This window comes from Copidosoma floridanum, unplaced genomic scaffold (genome assembly GCF_036245765.1).
Source record: "Copidosoma floridanum isolate Cflo_tuat_1 unplaced genomic scaffold, Cflo_Japanese_pri ptg000030l, whole genome shotgun sequence".
Classification (NCBI taxonomy): domain Eukaryota; kingdom Metazoa; phylum Arthropoda; class Insecta; order Hymenoptera; family Encyrtidae; genus Copidosoma; species Copidosoma floridanum.
In genome coordinates, this window is record NW_028321907.1 from 36,175,845 (window position 1) to 36,190,316 (window position 14,472).

At 32.1% G+C, this 14,472-nt stretch overlaps 1 protein-coding gene across 3 annotated transcripts in view; it reads left to right on the plus strand.

Annotated features, from left to right (window-relative positions):
- GlnRS (Glutaminyl-tRNA synthetase) overlaps positions 1-13,180 on the plus strand; it is a 238,513-nt gene extending 225,333 nt beyond the window's left edge. For all 3 annotated transcript variants that reach the window (XM_089596796.1, XM_089596797.1, XM_089596798.1), the window contains 3 exons: positions 12,355-12,575; positions 12,636-12,828; positions 12,887-13,180. In XM_089596796.1, coding sequence (XP_089452922.1) covers positions 12,355-12,575; positions 12,636-12,828; positions 12,887-12,937 — 465 coding nt within the window. In that variant the 3' untranslated portion in view covers positions 12,938-13,180. The remainder of the gene's footprint in view (positions 1-12,354; positions 12,576-12,635; positions 12,829-12,886) is intronic.
- The last annotated feature ends 1,292 nt before the right edge of the window (positions 13,181-14,472 follow it).

Below are 14,472 nucleotides of genomic sequence, written 5' to 3' on the forward strand. Positions count from 1 at the left end.
TTACCCTTTACTACTCAGTGATTTTTTCAATTGAGTGGCTTAAAGCGTTTTATGCTTATGTTCTCTTTTATAGTGTTGCAGTTTTTATTACAATCTTAACGTATCACTTATTTTTCTGAAATGTAATTGTTCATTTATTTTTTTCCACTTTTTTTATAAAACTCTATTTATTAATTTTGTGAGATAATCCAGAAAACAACAGGATAAGGCGAGAATATGAGGTATACTTTGTAACTTGGGGCGCTGACAACAGGTACCGCGCTTATTTATTTGATTTTTTTTCAATAGTAATAATCGTTTCTGCATTCGTAAAAAAAAATTTTAGATGAAAAATTGGATATAGAGTACGATGGTCATACTTAAAAACACGCTAAGGGGTGGGTTTTGTTCATACAAATTGATTCAAACATTTCAATTGCTTATAACAATGTGAAATTTTTTATAAATCTTTTTTTATTTATTTTTTTCCTAAACTTCATTCTTTCACCTTAAAAACGAAAAAAAAAGTTTTCTCTTGCTTGAAATAAATTGAAGTTATAGATCTTTGAAAATGAGTCTACAAGCGAAAATCACCGAAATTTTAAATTTTCAACCCTCTCTACTAACAAAAAAAAAAATTTTAAACAAGTGTTTTTTCAATGTAGAATCCGTAAACAAAGTTTCAGTCAAATCATAAATGGGTCGGTCAAAATGGTGTTCGATTTGTTAAAGAATTACCTATGTACAAGTAATGACAAATAAGGAAACAGCTCTAGAGCTAGAGGGCAAAGTGCACAAGATGAAAGAAGATGATGAAGTGACGCATTTTAAAATGATTCTAAGGGCAGATATTTAGACAGAGAAAAAGGAGGAGGTGATAGAAAAAAAGAAAGAGAGACTTTTCTGAAAGCAAGAGAGAAATTAAATGTAGGGAAAAAATAAAATAAGGTACAGAAAGCATTGGAAAAAATGGAAAATAAGAAAGCAGCTGGGCAGGATGCTATAACAAAAGAATTGAAGATGGAACTTCCAACAACATGAATTTCGAAACTAACATAAATCTAAGCAGGATTTTCAATAAAATAGCTATGATTCAAAGGTGGGAGATAGCTAGAATTTTTCCAATTCATACGGCTGGGGATGAAACAGAAATTAAAAATCATAAAAAAGTTGCTCTGTTAGATATAAGGTATAAACTTCTAACAAATTTAATGGTCAATAGTTTGAGGTCAATCTTAAAAAATGAAAGGTCGTAGATGAAAGTTAAGCGGGATTAAGGGAAAAAGGAGTACAAAGAATCATATATTTGTACAGAATAGTATCAATAATTACAAATAAATAAATTAAAAGGAAATGGTTTTTATTTGATTTATAGATTTTAAAGAGGCAATTGATAATTTAGATAAGGCATTTTAATGTAAAAAATGATAAAGGTAATGATTAACAAAAAATATTTAGAGATGATGGAAAAAACTCACAACAAAACGATAGATAAGAAAATTGCAAGTGAGGGAATATCTTAAAAGTTTGAGACGACTAAGGGAGTAAGGCAAAAGTTTACTGTAAGTCCAGCTCTTTTTAATATATAGGAGGTGTGTTCAAAAAGTAAAGTGACTTTTCAAATTTTGCGTGCATCGTCCATTCAATGATCAATTTTTTTGTTTTTTTACGTTGGTACATTCGTCATAAACACAGGTGTACAATTTCAGCTATATAGTATAATTAGTTTTTTGCGTGTTTAGCGATTTTATGGTATACACTGAGAAAGAAGTGGGAGAGCAGAACTCTTTCGAAGGATCTCTGCTTAACCAAACAGTAGGGCTACTTATCTCCGCTCGAGTGGGGCAGCTGCTGTCCCACAGCGAGAGACTAGAGCCCCCCTTGCGGTGCATACACAATCTCACTTGGCGAGACTGCAACTGTCTCCTATGTGTCTATTTCACTGATGGTGCGATTTTGTCCTCCCAGTGGGACGCCACAGCTCCCACTCATGCAGGATACAAGCGATCCTTCGAGTGTGGAATACCTGTTGTACCGTAAGTGACGCTACATACGCCCTACAACTATGAGAGCATAACCTCACCACCGCTGATACATCGCCGCTCCTACTTCTTTCTCAGTGTAGTGACTAAGCTGGGTGAGAAAAACTTGGGCAAACTAGGCCACTGTAGACTTTCCTAAAAGTGAATCAGAGAGGAACAAGAAAGGAAGGCCCGTTGACTTGGATTCTGACGTTAAAAGCAGTAGCCTAAGTATCCAACCTTATAAGATCTTGCGATTGCATGCACGCAGGCAGTGGCTTACCAACGATGATAGAAGTTAGTTAAGTTAAGTAAAACTGTAAATTGTTAAAACACTGTAAATAGGAAATTGGAAATTTATAATTTATTTTATTTTATAAAATCGATTACTTCCGGCTTTACAAAACTTATTAAATCATTAAATAAGAAAAAACTTGGTTGTTAATTAAGCTCATTATTTAAATCTAAATGTTGCAAGATTTCCATGGTCAGATTCAAAATTTTAGTTTTAATGAATAAATTAAGTATATACCAAACAAACATTAAATAAGTAACTTATGATAAGTACTTTAACTAAGACGTGAGATACAGAGACAATTAAAATACGCTACTACTGCATTATACATAAGAATAAATTCAAACAGTAGGTCAACGCCAGGTTTGCATACGATACACTAACGCCACTCCGTAAGTACGATTTGTAAAACTTAACATCACAATGCCGAGTCATCGATTTAATAGAAAAGTACACTGTAAGTAAGAGAAAATAAAGCTTTTAGGCCCACTGCTAGTTCTTGACAAATAATAATTAAATTTATTTGTTTGTAGAACGAATTTACGAGTTCCGCCCCTTATTTTGAAGTTGGGGCTTAAAAAATTGGCATCCCTTATGAAGAACTAAGCCTTTTGTCTTACTTGAAGTAAGATTTAACTAGACAACAATTTTTTTATTTGTCTTATTTATTCTCATATTTTTGTTTTGTTTATGTATTGTTTTCTTTTCTGTTTTCGTAATTCTTTTTAAAATGGTTTTTACACTTAAAGATATTAACATGGTAACTGAAGTAGTTAAAAGTATAAAGTTTTCTGGAACAATACCATAGAGTAAGGAAAGCTGAAAAATCGCTAGAATTTTTTAAATTATCACGTAACTTAACCCTTAATAGTTTAGCTTTACGTATCAATTAAAGAGGCTCCCTCATGCAGAAATGCTAACCCACGTCGTAGGTCACAAATTTACTCGCAAACTCAAGTATAGTTGGCATTACTGACGCAAAAGAACACAGGCTAACCTGTGGAAATAAAATGACTTGATCATTTTTTATTAGAATATCTCAAAATTTTCCTGGGTAACACTTACTTTGCTAGGCGTCATTCGAAAGAGGAAGTTCTATTCTACAAAACGTGTGCGCTCTTATTACGAGAACTGTTGATTTATTTGAGTTTTTAAGTTGTTTTCATCGTATGTGCAAGCTCCACCATAAGAATACGTGTAAGAATGCGCTACATTAAATTAATAATAGCTCGAAATTTTGCAGGGTTAGCGATATAAATAATAACATCATTGAATTCAGAAGACTTTTAACTATTAAATTCAGCTCGTCTTGGTTCGGGAACTGTCACGAGGGAGCTTTCTTAAGCTACTTTACACATATTTATAGATAGTGTTCAAAATACACCACTAAAGATTTCTTGCAAGATACTGAAAATGTTAAGTTCCTTATCTTAAATGTGGAAGAGCCCATGTTTTTAAGAAGTCATTTCAAGGTTGGAGGTTAGAGCAATAAAATATCAAGATGGATTAACATTAAATACATCAGACGTTTCATATACAATTAAAATGGTAGTTTTCCTACGAGTTTAAAAAGTCTTTGTTTGCGAACCGAGAGGTTTGCGGCCTGAGCCGAAGGCGAGGTCCGTAACGAGGTTCGTAAAGGAGACTTTTCGAACGAGTATCGGAAAACTGCTTTTTTGCCCGAGGAAGTACCAGCCTTCCAAAACCACCCGAGGGCGGATATGGTAGTTTTCCTACGAGTTTCAAAGTCTTTGTTTGCGAACCGAGAGGTTTGCGGCCCGAGCCGAAGGCGAGGTCCGTAACGAGGGTCGTAAAGAAGACTTTTCGAATGAGTTTCGGAAAACTGCTTTTTTGCCCGAGGAAGTACCAGCCTTCCAAAACCACCCGAGGGCGGATATGGTAGTTTTCCTACGAGTTTAAAAAGTCTTTGTTTGCGAACCGAGAGGTTTGCGGCCCGAGCCGAAGGCGAGGTCCGTAACGAGGGTCGTAAAGGAGACTTTTCGAACGAGTTTCGGAAAACTGCTTTTTCGCCCGAGGAAGTACCAGCCTCCCCAAACCACCCGAAGGCGGAAAAGCACATTTTTCTCCCCCCAAAACTTACGCTTAATACATTACTGACATCAATAGTTCTCAGATGAAACAGGGGGAAACTGTTCGTAATTTTCACTAGAAAATTTCACAACTTATTAACCAAGGCACTGGAGCAGCAAAAATAAAAGTCGCTTCTCACAATATTCCTGAACTTCAATAGTCTGATTCACAATTATATCTAGAAATGGTTGGTCGTGAAGCATTTATGCTAGGCCTACTTGATGAATTTAGGGCCAACATGATGTTAAACGTCCCAAAAGCTTTCGCCGGCTCTTCCAGGTAGCTTCAAAAGCCGGAGAAGTCGGAAAAATATCATACCCCAATACTTACGCTATCATGTACCAGTAGAATTCACATATGAACATTGCTCCTTGTTACACTACACAGCAAGAAAAAATATATCAGTACTCTATAAAAGAAGACACGTACATTTTGTATATTGTTAGTCTAATCAAAACAGTACACAACAGGTTGAATATGATGATACTAACATGTACAATCGCGATAATATACATTATTATTGCAATCCTAATGATACAGAAATTTTTCCTACTACGTTTGATTTAGACAGAAATAGTATAACACTCAGCTGTCCGATATCGAAATAATGGCTTTACCAATCTTTCTATAAAATTCTTTCAAAAATGAAATGAAACGCAATCTTATCAAACTTTGAGCAACTCGTGAAAGAATCAGCAAAATTTTGGCTCCAGATAACTAATCTTATTCTATAATTAATAATTATTCTTTTTGAATAGTCCCTTTTAAACAAGCCTACTGCAGTGTATATTTGACAGCTCGTGTGTTTTTCCAATGAAAAATTGTCTCTGCACTTACAAAAATGTTTGGACACCACGGAAATCATAAAACAGCACTAGCTTTCGCTCGAGGTCAAATTCTGTTAATAATCAACGAAATTTCAGACCAAATTATTTTAAAGTAAGCCATTCTTCAAACGAGAATGGTGCTCGTCGCCCAGACGTAGCAGTGAGCAAAAATCAGCGTGCACTGACAAACCAACTTGTACTATTGCCCGTAACTTTTTGTCAAAATCATGTATACAAAATGCCAACCAGAATGATAGTTTTAATACAAATCCCTTTAACGCAAATTAATAGCCGTGCCAAGCATACCTGCTCTTGATAAAAGCCACTCCTGATATATTCATAAGCAACGCAATGGTAAAATATGATGTCTGTCGACACCAAATAAGAGCGAGTAGAAATTAAAATCCCTCATTAACGTCTCGTACCTTTTGATTTAGCTGACTTTGGAAAATTTTTTGCATTCAGATTTAAGTGACGATGTCCCTAACGTAACAGAATAAAAAATTTAGTGTATTATAAAAAAAATTCGCCAACATCATCATGATAAGACTAGTTATAATCAATTTTGCCAAGTATTGAAGGAAAATTTACATCTATTTTGTATTAAAAGCGATGCTTTTCCACGTTCGTTGTATATACAACAAATTTAACCGACAACTAACGATACCTTCTACTTAAGGAAGTTAGGAATCAGATCGATAAGTTATTACAAGAAGAAATAATTTGCTACTCTTCTAGCCCATACAATAGTCCACTGTGGATCGTCCCCAAAAAGCCAAGACCCAACGCAAAAAAGAAACATCATTTCGCAATAGATTATAGAAAGTTACACCCTAATACCATTCTTTATGCTTACTTATTGCCTTATACGTATTACAGAGATATCAGAAAAAATTGGTGGATCAAAACTTTTTGTAGAATTCGATCTAGTTAACGGATTTTATCAAATTGAAGTATCTCCATAACATCCCCACAGAACAGCTTTCAATACCTAATACGAACATTACGAGTATTCAGGTATGCCATTTGGATTATGCGATACACTGGCTAAGTTTAAAAGATTCATGGACTCCGTATTATTAGCATTACAAGGCATAGAACGATTAACATTTTTAGACATAATTAAAATATCTGCTAAAATTTTAGAAAAGTATAAAATGAAAATAAAAAATTATTTAATAGACTAACAGATACTGATTAGAATTATAGGTAGATAAATGCGAATTTTTAACTCCGGAAGTGACGATCTTGGGATGGAAAAAAGTGGTTATAAAGTAAAATCTAATTCGAAGAAACTCGAAGCAGTTAAGAATTTTCCAATACCAACACATTTTTTTTTTTAATTCAAGAATTTTCAAAACACACAGGATGTTGAGGACGATTAATTTAAAATTATGCTAAAATGTTTAGACCAATCAACTCTGTTATCAGGAAAAAATCAAAAATTTAATTGGACTAAAACTCAAGAAGAAAGCATTGAAAAATTAAAATCTGCCCTGTGCAAAGCTCCAGTACTTGCATGTGTCGATCTTGACAAACCGTTTATTTTAACTACTTATGTATCCAATTTGACTCTAGGTCCTTTTTTAAGTCAAGTAGAACCAAGAGAAGACCACCCTGTAACCTATATGTCTCACACTCTTGATTTATGCGAAAGGAATTACTCCACGTTTGAAAAACAATGTTTAGCAGTAAAGACCGCCGTAAAACATCTTCGACATTATTTTTACGGACGAAAATTTACAGTTTCTGGAAACCACAAGTGTTTAACATGGATCGAATAAAAAAAAATCTCCATAAGTCGACTAAAACAATTGAGTGCAAAGCTCTGTGGGTGCAACTACACTTATAAGTACAAACTCAGACGTTTGAGTCCAAATTGTTACGAATTAACGTGTAATTCTGTAAATTTTCTTAAAATTAATACGATAAAGAATCACGCAGATTTAGAAAGGCAGAGTGTCAAAGAGTTGAAAAAACTTAAACATTTAGTAACAATAGTAGTAGTGGCTCCAACATCCCCAGCTCTAACAGTGTGTCCAGTAATTATAAGACAATACAGTCTCGTATGAAATTTTTGAAGCACATTCACAAAATCTCTCGAGAAAAAAAATATCTTTTGCACGTGCTAATAGAGCTAGTAACATATACAATCAAATCTGAAGTAAGCTTGAATCTACCACTAAAATGAAACGGGTAACAAGAGAAAGGACATACGGCTTTAATAATTCTCCTGTTGCTATACCATCAGGAATTAAAGAAGAACAAGGAGATATCATCAAACTGTCATCAGCCTAAAGGTAACTTAAGCGCTAAAATCAAGAAAAACGTAGTTCACCTACTCCTGTCAGACCAACGGCTACTTGAGGCTCTCACGACACAGAAATTTGGGATACATCGGAAGAGATGGAAAACCAGCAGGCACTGAAAATAATCAATTCTAGTTAGTCTGTGGTAAATGGTAAAGGAAGGTTCATAACAAATGACTTCAACTTAATAAAAAAAAATTCTACCATAGTACTCATAATATTTTTACAATAAATATTTTTATTCATCAGTCTTATTTTTTATTTTTTATTTACATAAATATCTCAACATATTAAAAGGTTAACATTGGCATTAAATCTTCCGATCAAAAAATGTATTCTGAAAAAAATAAGAAAATTATACATTAAACATTACTATCGTGGTTGATAATGATTTACATGCTTTTTAAATTCTTGTTAACTATTTTATGAATTGTATTGTAATGCCTTTTTAATGCATCTTTTCTTAAAAATTTTCTTTCCACAATGTGACAATATTTTCTTTCCACAAAGATCATTAATGTTTTTTTTTAACTTTTATTGAACAAATTACGTGGCGCAACATTATTTACAGATATGGAATCAAATCATGGAATTAAATATCAAACAGTTAAGAATGCTGCCATTGCAATGAGCTTGGTTACACTTAATTGTTAGATTGATTATGTTTTTTAGGAAGCAATTACTGTTATGCTTTCTTATCAAGTAAAACAATTTTTTGCTTGTTGTTTGATTTCAAAAAAATATAGGTGACGAAATGTCGAAAAAATATTATAAATTGTTTAGAGAAGACTCTAAAACTGACAAAGGTAATTTTGCTATTTTACATATAATCCAAATTTTAGAAACAGAAGCCAACTTATGTACATCTTTTAACCTACCTACGTATACCACAAAAAAAATAAACTTCAAGAAGATAACACTGATTCAGTATTATTTTGTGAAGCAATGTTTGATTCTATGTATTTAAATTAAATTACGATCAAAAAATAGTTTTTGATACTATATGCAAAAAAAAAAAATTACTTTACAGACGGCCCTCAAAATTTAGGAAAAACTTATTTATGTAAAACATTATTTAATTATTTTATTTCTAAGGATAAAAAATTGTTCTTATGGCCTGGACTAGTATTGCATTAGTATTGCTTCCTAAAGGAACTACAAGTCACAGAACTCTTCGATTACTTTTAGACTTTAGAAATATTGATAGTGCATTTTTAGAGTTGGAAACTGACAAGAAAAAATTATGAGAGGTATATTAAATTATATGGAACGAAGCGTCAATAATTCTAAAGAAAACTTTAGAAATAGCTGATAGAACTTTTCGTGACCTGTGCAATAGGGATTGCTTAGGATGATTACAATTAGGGACTGCATTGAATGCCTAATTATACAATAACACAAACTTTGAAAATGTTGTCCTATTAAGGAGGTCAACTTACAGAGCCCTTTAAGTAATTTTAATAAAAATTCGTGCTGTTACAGGTATACATGCTCATGAGGAAGTTTAGTAATTATTTGTACGTAGAGGTACATTATATAAAATCAAAATAATTTTCTGTGTTAAAAGTTATAAAATTAAAAACATTTTTATAAAGCATTTTTATAAAGCAGTGGATTTATTTAAACACAGTTAAAAAATTCCCATTGGGATTGTATGAGAAGGGAAAAAAATTTTCATACCAAGTATTTCATTAAATGTCGAAGGAGATTAAGATGAAAGAATGCTTCTTATACTATCATGAAAAAAATATCAATATTTGGAATCGTCATGAAAGTGGGAGATAGATAAAAACACTTTCTCATCATCGTACGGGGAGGTAAATGGCCCTATTATTGATAGTCAAGGAAAACTGTCAGAATACTCGTGTGATGTTAAAATGATACTGAATTATTTTACTGTGGTTTCAATCAACATCAGTAGTTCACCTAATTTTTTGCAAGTGTAAACTTTTCTGAATTAAAAAACCAATAATAATTATTTTTTATCGATTCAATTAAAAAAATTTTATTTGGCTGTATTGTTAAGCTTTAAGGCCATTAATGCATGTATTATCAAGTCCCTGTTATCAAGCCTGTTTGAATTGAATATTTACTTATTTTGAACTTTTTGTACGTAAAGTTGTGTGCATATCAATAAAAGTTGATGAATTTTCTTACAAAACTATGACATGTTTATCGATTTATCGCATTGAAAATAAATAAAAAAAATTTATGAAAGCAGAGATTAAGATTAGATACGATGCTAAGTCAAGGGCATCGATTTTTGGGGTACAATACAGGTCATGCACCTAGAACTGACTTTTTTGTTAACAAAAAATTAAGAAAAGAATAACTTAAAGAAAAAGTTGTAATCGCGCGGTAATAAGTAGTACGAAATTTCTATTACATCCATGTGATGAATGTAATTAAGGCAGTGAATTTCTTACGAGATAGTAAAGTATGCATTCCCTTATCGTTTGTGATAAGAGATCTCACGAACACTGTAGCTTAATGATGAAACCTCACATTTTACATCTGAATTAGATCAAACTATCAGTGATTTAAACTTTAACAGTTTTGCGGGTTAAAAATATCCAATAAATTGATAGAAAAAAAAACTGTTTATACGTATACATTAACCTTAGATTAATATTTTCGTAATTGTAGCTCAGACTCTCGATGATTGGAGCAAGCTTGATAATAGGATTATTAACCTTAATTTGAGCAAGAACTGCCCCACATTTCACCAACACATTTTCTAAGTGAACATATTCTTTATTATCTGAAAAATGAAATAACAAGTAATAGTAGGGGTTGACACACAGAGTGCTGGGGTACATATATTATGTGATATATAATATAATATGTATACACTAGTGGGGTTTTGCTCTCTTGTGCGTTCCACGCGCCAACTGGATATTTTTTATTTATTTAAAGATAACTTTTTTCTGTTTTCAATTTGTACACTTTTTATTTTGACCATGATATACTTTACACAGATTGTAACAGATAAATAGATATGAAAAAAATATTCCGTTTGGAGTCCATATAATATGTTTAAACTAATAAATTTTTGTCGCAGAAAGTAGAGTTAAATTACGTTTCATAATGTGTCATACATACAAAACATTATATACGTATACATACATGTACATTTACTTATCCTCCGTAACAAATATTTTATACTTTCTTAACTTAATTCTTACTTAACAGAAATATTACTAGAAAATCTCTCTTCATGCAACTAAACATCTATTTTTGCTAAATATTTTTATTTAATCAGAATTTTTAAAAATTAAACCAAATATCTAAATATGAAGTGCTAATTATTCTTAATTTAAGATATTAAAAAAAAAAACATATCTCCTTTACATCCACTAAATTACTTGAATCTTAATATACAAAAGAAGATGAATTTACGTTAGTTTTTTTAATTGTTAACTATAAAAGTTAATCAAGATTCAAGCTATTCAGTATAAATTCTAGCCAATCTTAAAATAGCGAATCTCAGTGAAATTGTATATAAGCGCCGCAAACGTTACAGATATATAGTCACTGTTAAGTTAGTCATTTTCTGACAGATGCACGATCGGAGTTGTTCGTCGCGAGGCCCAGAACCCTGACCACTTACAATCCTGCATTACCCTCTTGACTCTAAGCATCGAATCAGGAATCACCAAACCTCTCCACGGTCTGTGCTCGGCGAATCTGGTAGTGAAGCTGTAAAGGAGAAATAAACTTGAGCAACAACGTAACAAAGTTTAAAAAAAAGTAGCCTTTAGAGCTCATAAAAGTTTTATCAACACCTTAAGGCGCAAGAGGGCGAATTGGAAGGACAACTTCGATAGCTTTAAGTGTTTACAATTTTAAGCCCCAAAAAGGTGACGTAGAAGATTTATGAAGATTAAAACAGTAGCGTAAAAATTGACAAATGAAGAATTGATCAAGTAAGAGATCAGCTTTTGATTGTAACCCTGACATTGATTACTTAAATTTTCTAGCTATTCGAATATATTGAATAATATGTATTTGTATTAATTTTGGTGAGAGATAAGGCTAAAGGACTTTATTGCTCTGATTATCTTCACCATTTACAGTAATTTTTTTTCATTCACGATATTTTTATCGGAAATGAAGAAAAAATTACTTTTTAATTATATGTTTCTCGTCAGTTTTGACAAACAGCCTTTTTTATTCATCGTAACGTGTGAAAGTAAAAATTAACAGCCTCTCAGGGTCAAACACTATTTTATGGCGTAAGAAACGGTATTTTTTAGCATCGTTATATTTTTTTAACCTTTCGTACAGCTTACCTACCATTCGACCAAAACTGTATGCATTTTAAACAGAATTCTTAAATTAGAATTGCATCCCAACACAATACGGTTCCCCACTCTGTGAATCTCGGGCAAAGTCGGGGGGGGGGGGGCTACTAGTGTTCTTGTACAAATGCAATAATACAATGAATAAGCTTATTGAGAATTTGAGAAAAAACCTGGCGTGCCATAACACTACCTCAATGGTGGTGTAAAAATGTGCTAACAAATTGTGTAGATAAAGCAATTATTACATTCACTAGAACTAATTTGATATTACACGAAGCTTGTCAAAATATTAGGAGAACTACACACAAATTTTATAAGTACAGGTTTGTGCAGTTTGCTCTGCTGTGCAGAGTGTTCAGTTTTATAAATTCCAAGCACCAATTCTTAACTGCATTTTTATTTCAAGTATGATTCTTGTTGTTGTATGCTTTTTATTCAAAAGCAATTTTCATTGAATACTTGAAAGTATTTTGATTTATTTTTCCGTACTATGGTTTTAGTAGATGATTATTTTTTCTTTAATTCCAGCAAGCTGATGGAAATTTCAAAAGATTAACCTTAAAACAATCAGTTGGATTAAAGTATGTGGGTATTGTAATAACAGTAAAAAAAGTTATACGAAATACAGCTGGCTCAATAGTTAATTTAATTGTTACACAAGAGGATGTGTCTGAAAAGAACAAACCAAAGGCCTACATACAATGGATTTCGCGACCCAAATTAGTCTGCATTCGGTTTTATAATAAACTGTACGTAATGTTTCTCACGAAAATTGTTAAAATCTCAAAGATAATTACCTTTTTTCCTAGGTTTCAGCACAGAAATCCAGAAGACATAAACGATGTACCTAACGGATTTTTAAGTGACATAAATTACAGAAGCAAAAAAGAAACGTATGCATACATTGATAAATATTTTGAAAAATTCATAAAACCTTTCAATAAATATCAATTCGAAAGAATAGGATTCTTCTCAGTCGATCCTGATACACGATATGACAAGGTAAGAAGGTAAATTTTAAACGAATCTTTTATTTTTTCCTTATTCTTTTTTTTTTCAGGTTGTTTTTAACAGAACAGTCACATTGAGAGAAAGCGCTTTAAAGATATAAATGAACGTTTTTTTGTGAACGAAGAAAGTGTTATGAGCTTTCCTATTAGATAATCCATGCTCTCGCATAAAACTCAACATCTTTAATTTTTCTAGTGTATTTATTAAGATTATAAAAACTAAATAAATAAGAATACAAGGCAAGGAAATCTTTGACATACACAAAAATGAAAAATTTACCATGATTGTAAACACAGTACCAAGATGTAGCTTACACATATGAAAATAATAAAAAAAATTTATCACCTGTCTTAATAATAATTGGATGAGGAATCTTTAACTTTTCTGCGGAATCGTATGCTATTTTTCTTAATTTTTAAGCTCTAAGACCCTGTAGGCGTCTTTTTATATCAATAATATAATCACATGATACTTCCTCTAGCTGATTAGTAAATACTCTCATCAAGTCAGCTGATTAATATTAAAAGTATTTAATAAATAAAAATAAAGTAAGTTAAAGAAAATTAGTTTAACATACCTTTTGCAATACTGCCAGGTAAGCTTGAAATATTTTTTGAATGATTTTTCAAAGTCGTTTTTGATATGCCAAAGTGAGCTGCTGAACCTTTAATAGATTGGCCATTTTTTACATAATTAATCGCTTATATTAACTGCCCATAAACATAATCATCTTTAGACTTTTTATTTTTACTATTATAATTACGCACCATTTGTCTTTGTCATTTAAATCAACTTAAATCTAGTTAATTATTATTACCTATCCTACATCACAATCACAGACGTGCAACTGAATTCTAGGTTTAAAAAATCAGCTGATTTCTTTAAATGCATTATTAATTTCATTATTTAAATTTTATTTTACTTTTCATTCCATAAACGATTTATATATATTTTTGTTACAAGTGTACATGAATTAGATTCTGTAAGAAGTAATATTGAATTTTAAAAATTAATTTTTGAAGTTCTTGTAGACATAACTAGCTAATCCACATTGATCTCACTGCCCCTCTTTCACCTACTTAAAATATTCCTGCTGTGGCTATAGGTACTTGCACCTAACAATTAACTTAACTGCACGTGAAGGAGTCATATGATTATTATGCCAAAAATCTTACCTCGTTACCATCACTACAATTGTCAGACAATCTGACATACTAACGTACTGTATTCTAAGAATTAGGCCACATCATTGCATATCAGTGAAAGGAAACGATTTTTCTTATATCTTAACCGTCTTCTTTTACATACGTGACGTTGACGTGGTTTTCTATCTAGGTGTCGAAACCGATATGATAGTGCCATCTCTTTGCTTTGTAGGCTCATTTTCTGTTTTGTATGTGCATCGATTTCTGTTGCTTCCCCTTGCTTAGGACTTAAGTAAGTCAACGCAGATTAGTTCTGCAATAGGAATTCTGCTCATGTTCTCCAAGGTCTTATCTACCCGTTATAAACGTTATATCTTTAGCCTCCTTTAGTGCCTTCCTGAATTTTGGGCGGCCGCCGCTTCCTGCTTCGTGTTCTGCTCCTTCTGTTCTACAAGTAAAACATCGGGCCTCCTACTTGCAATCTTTCTTA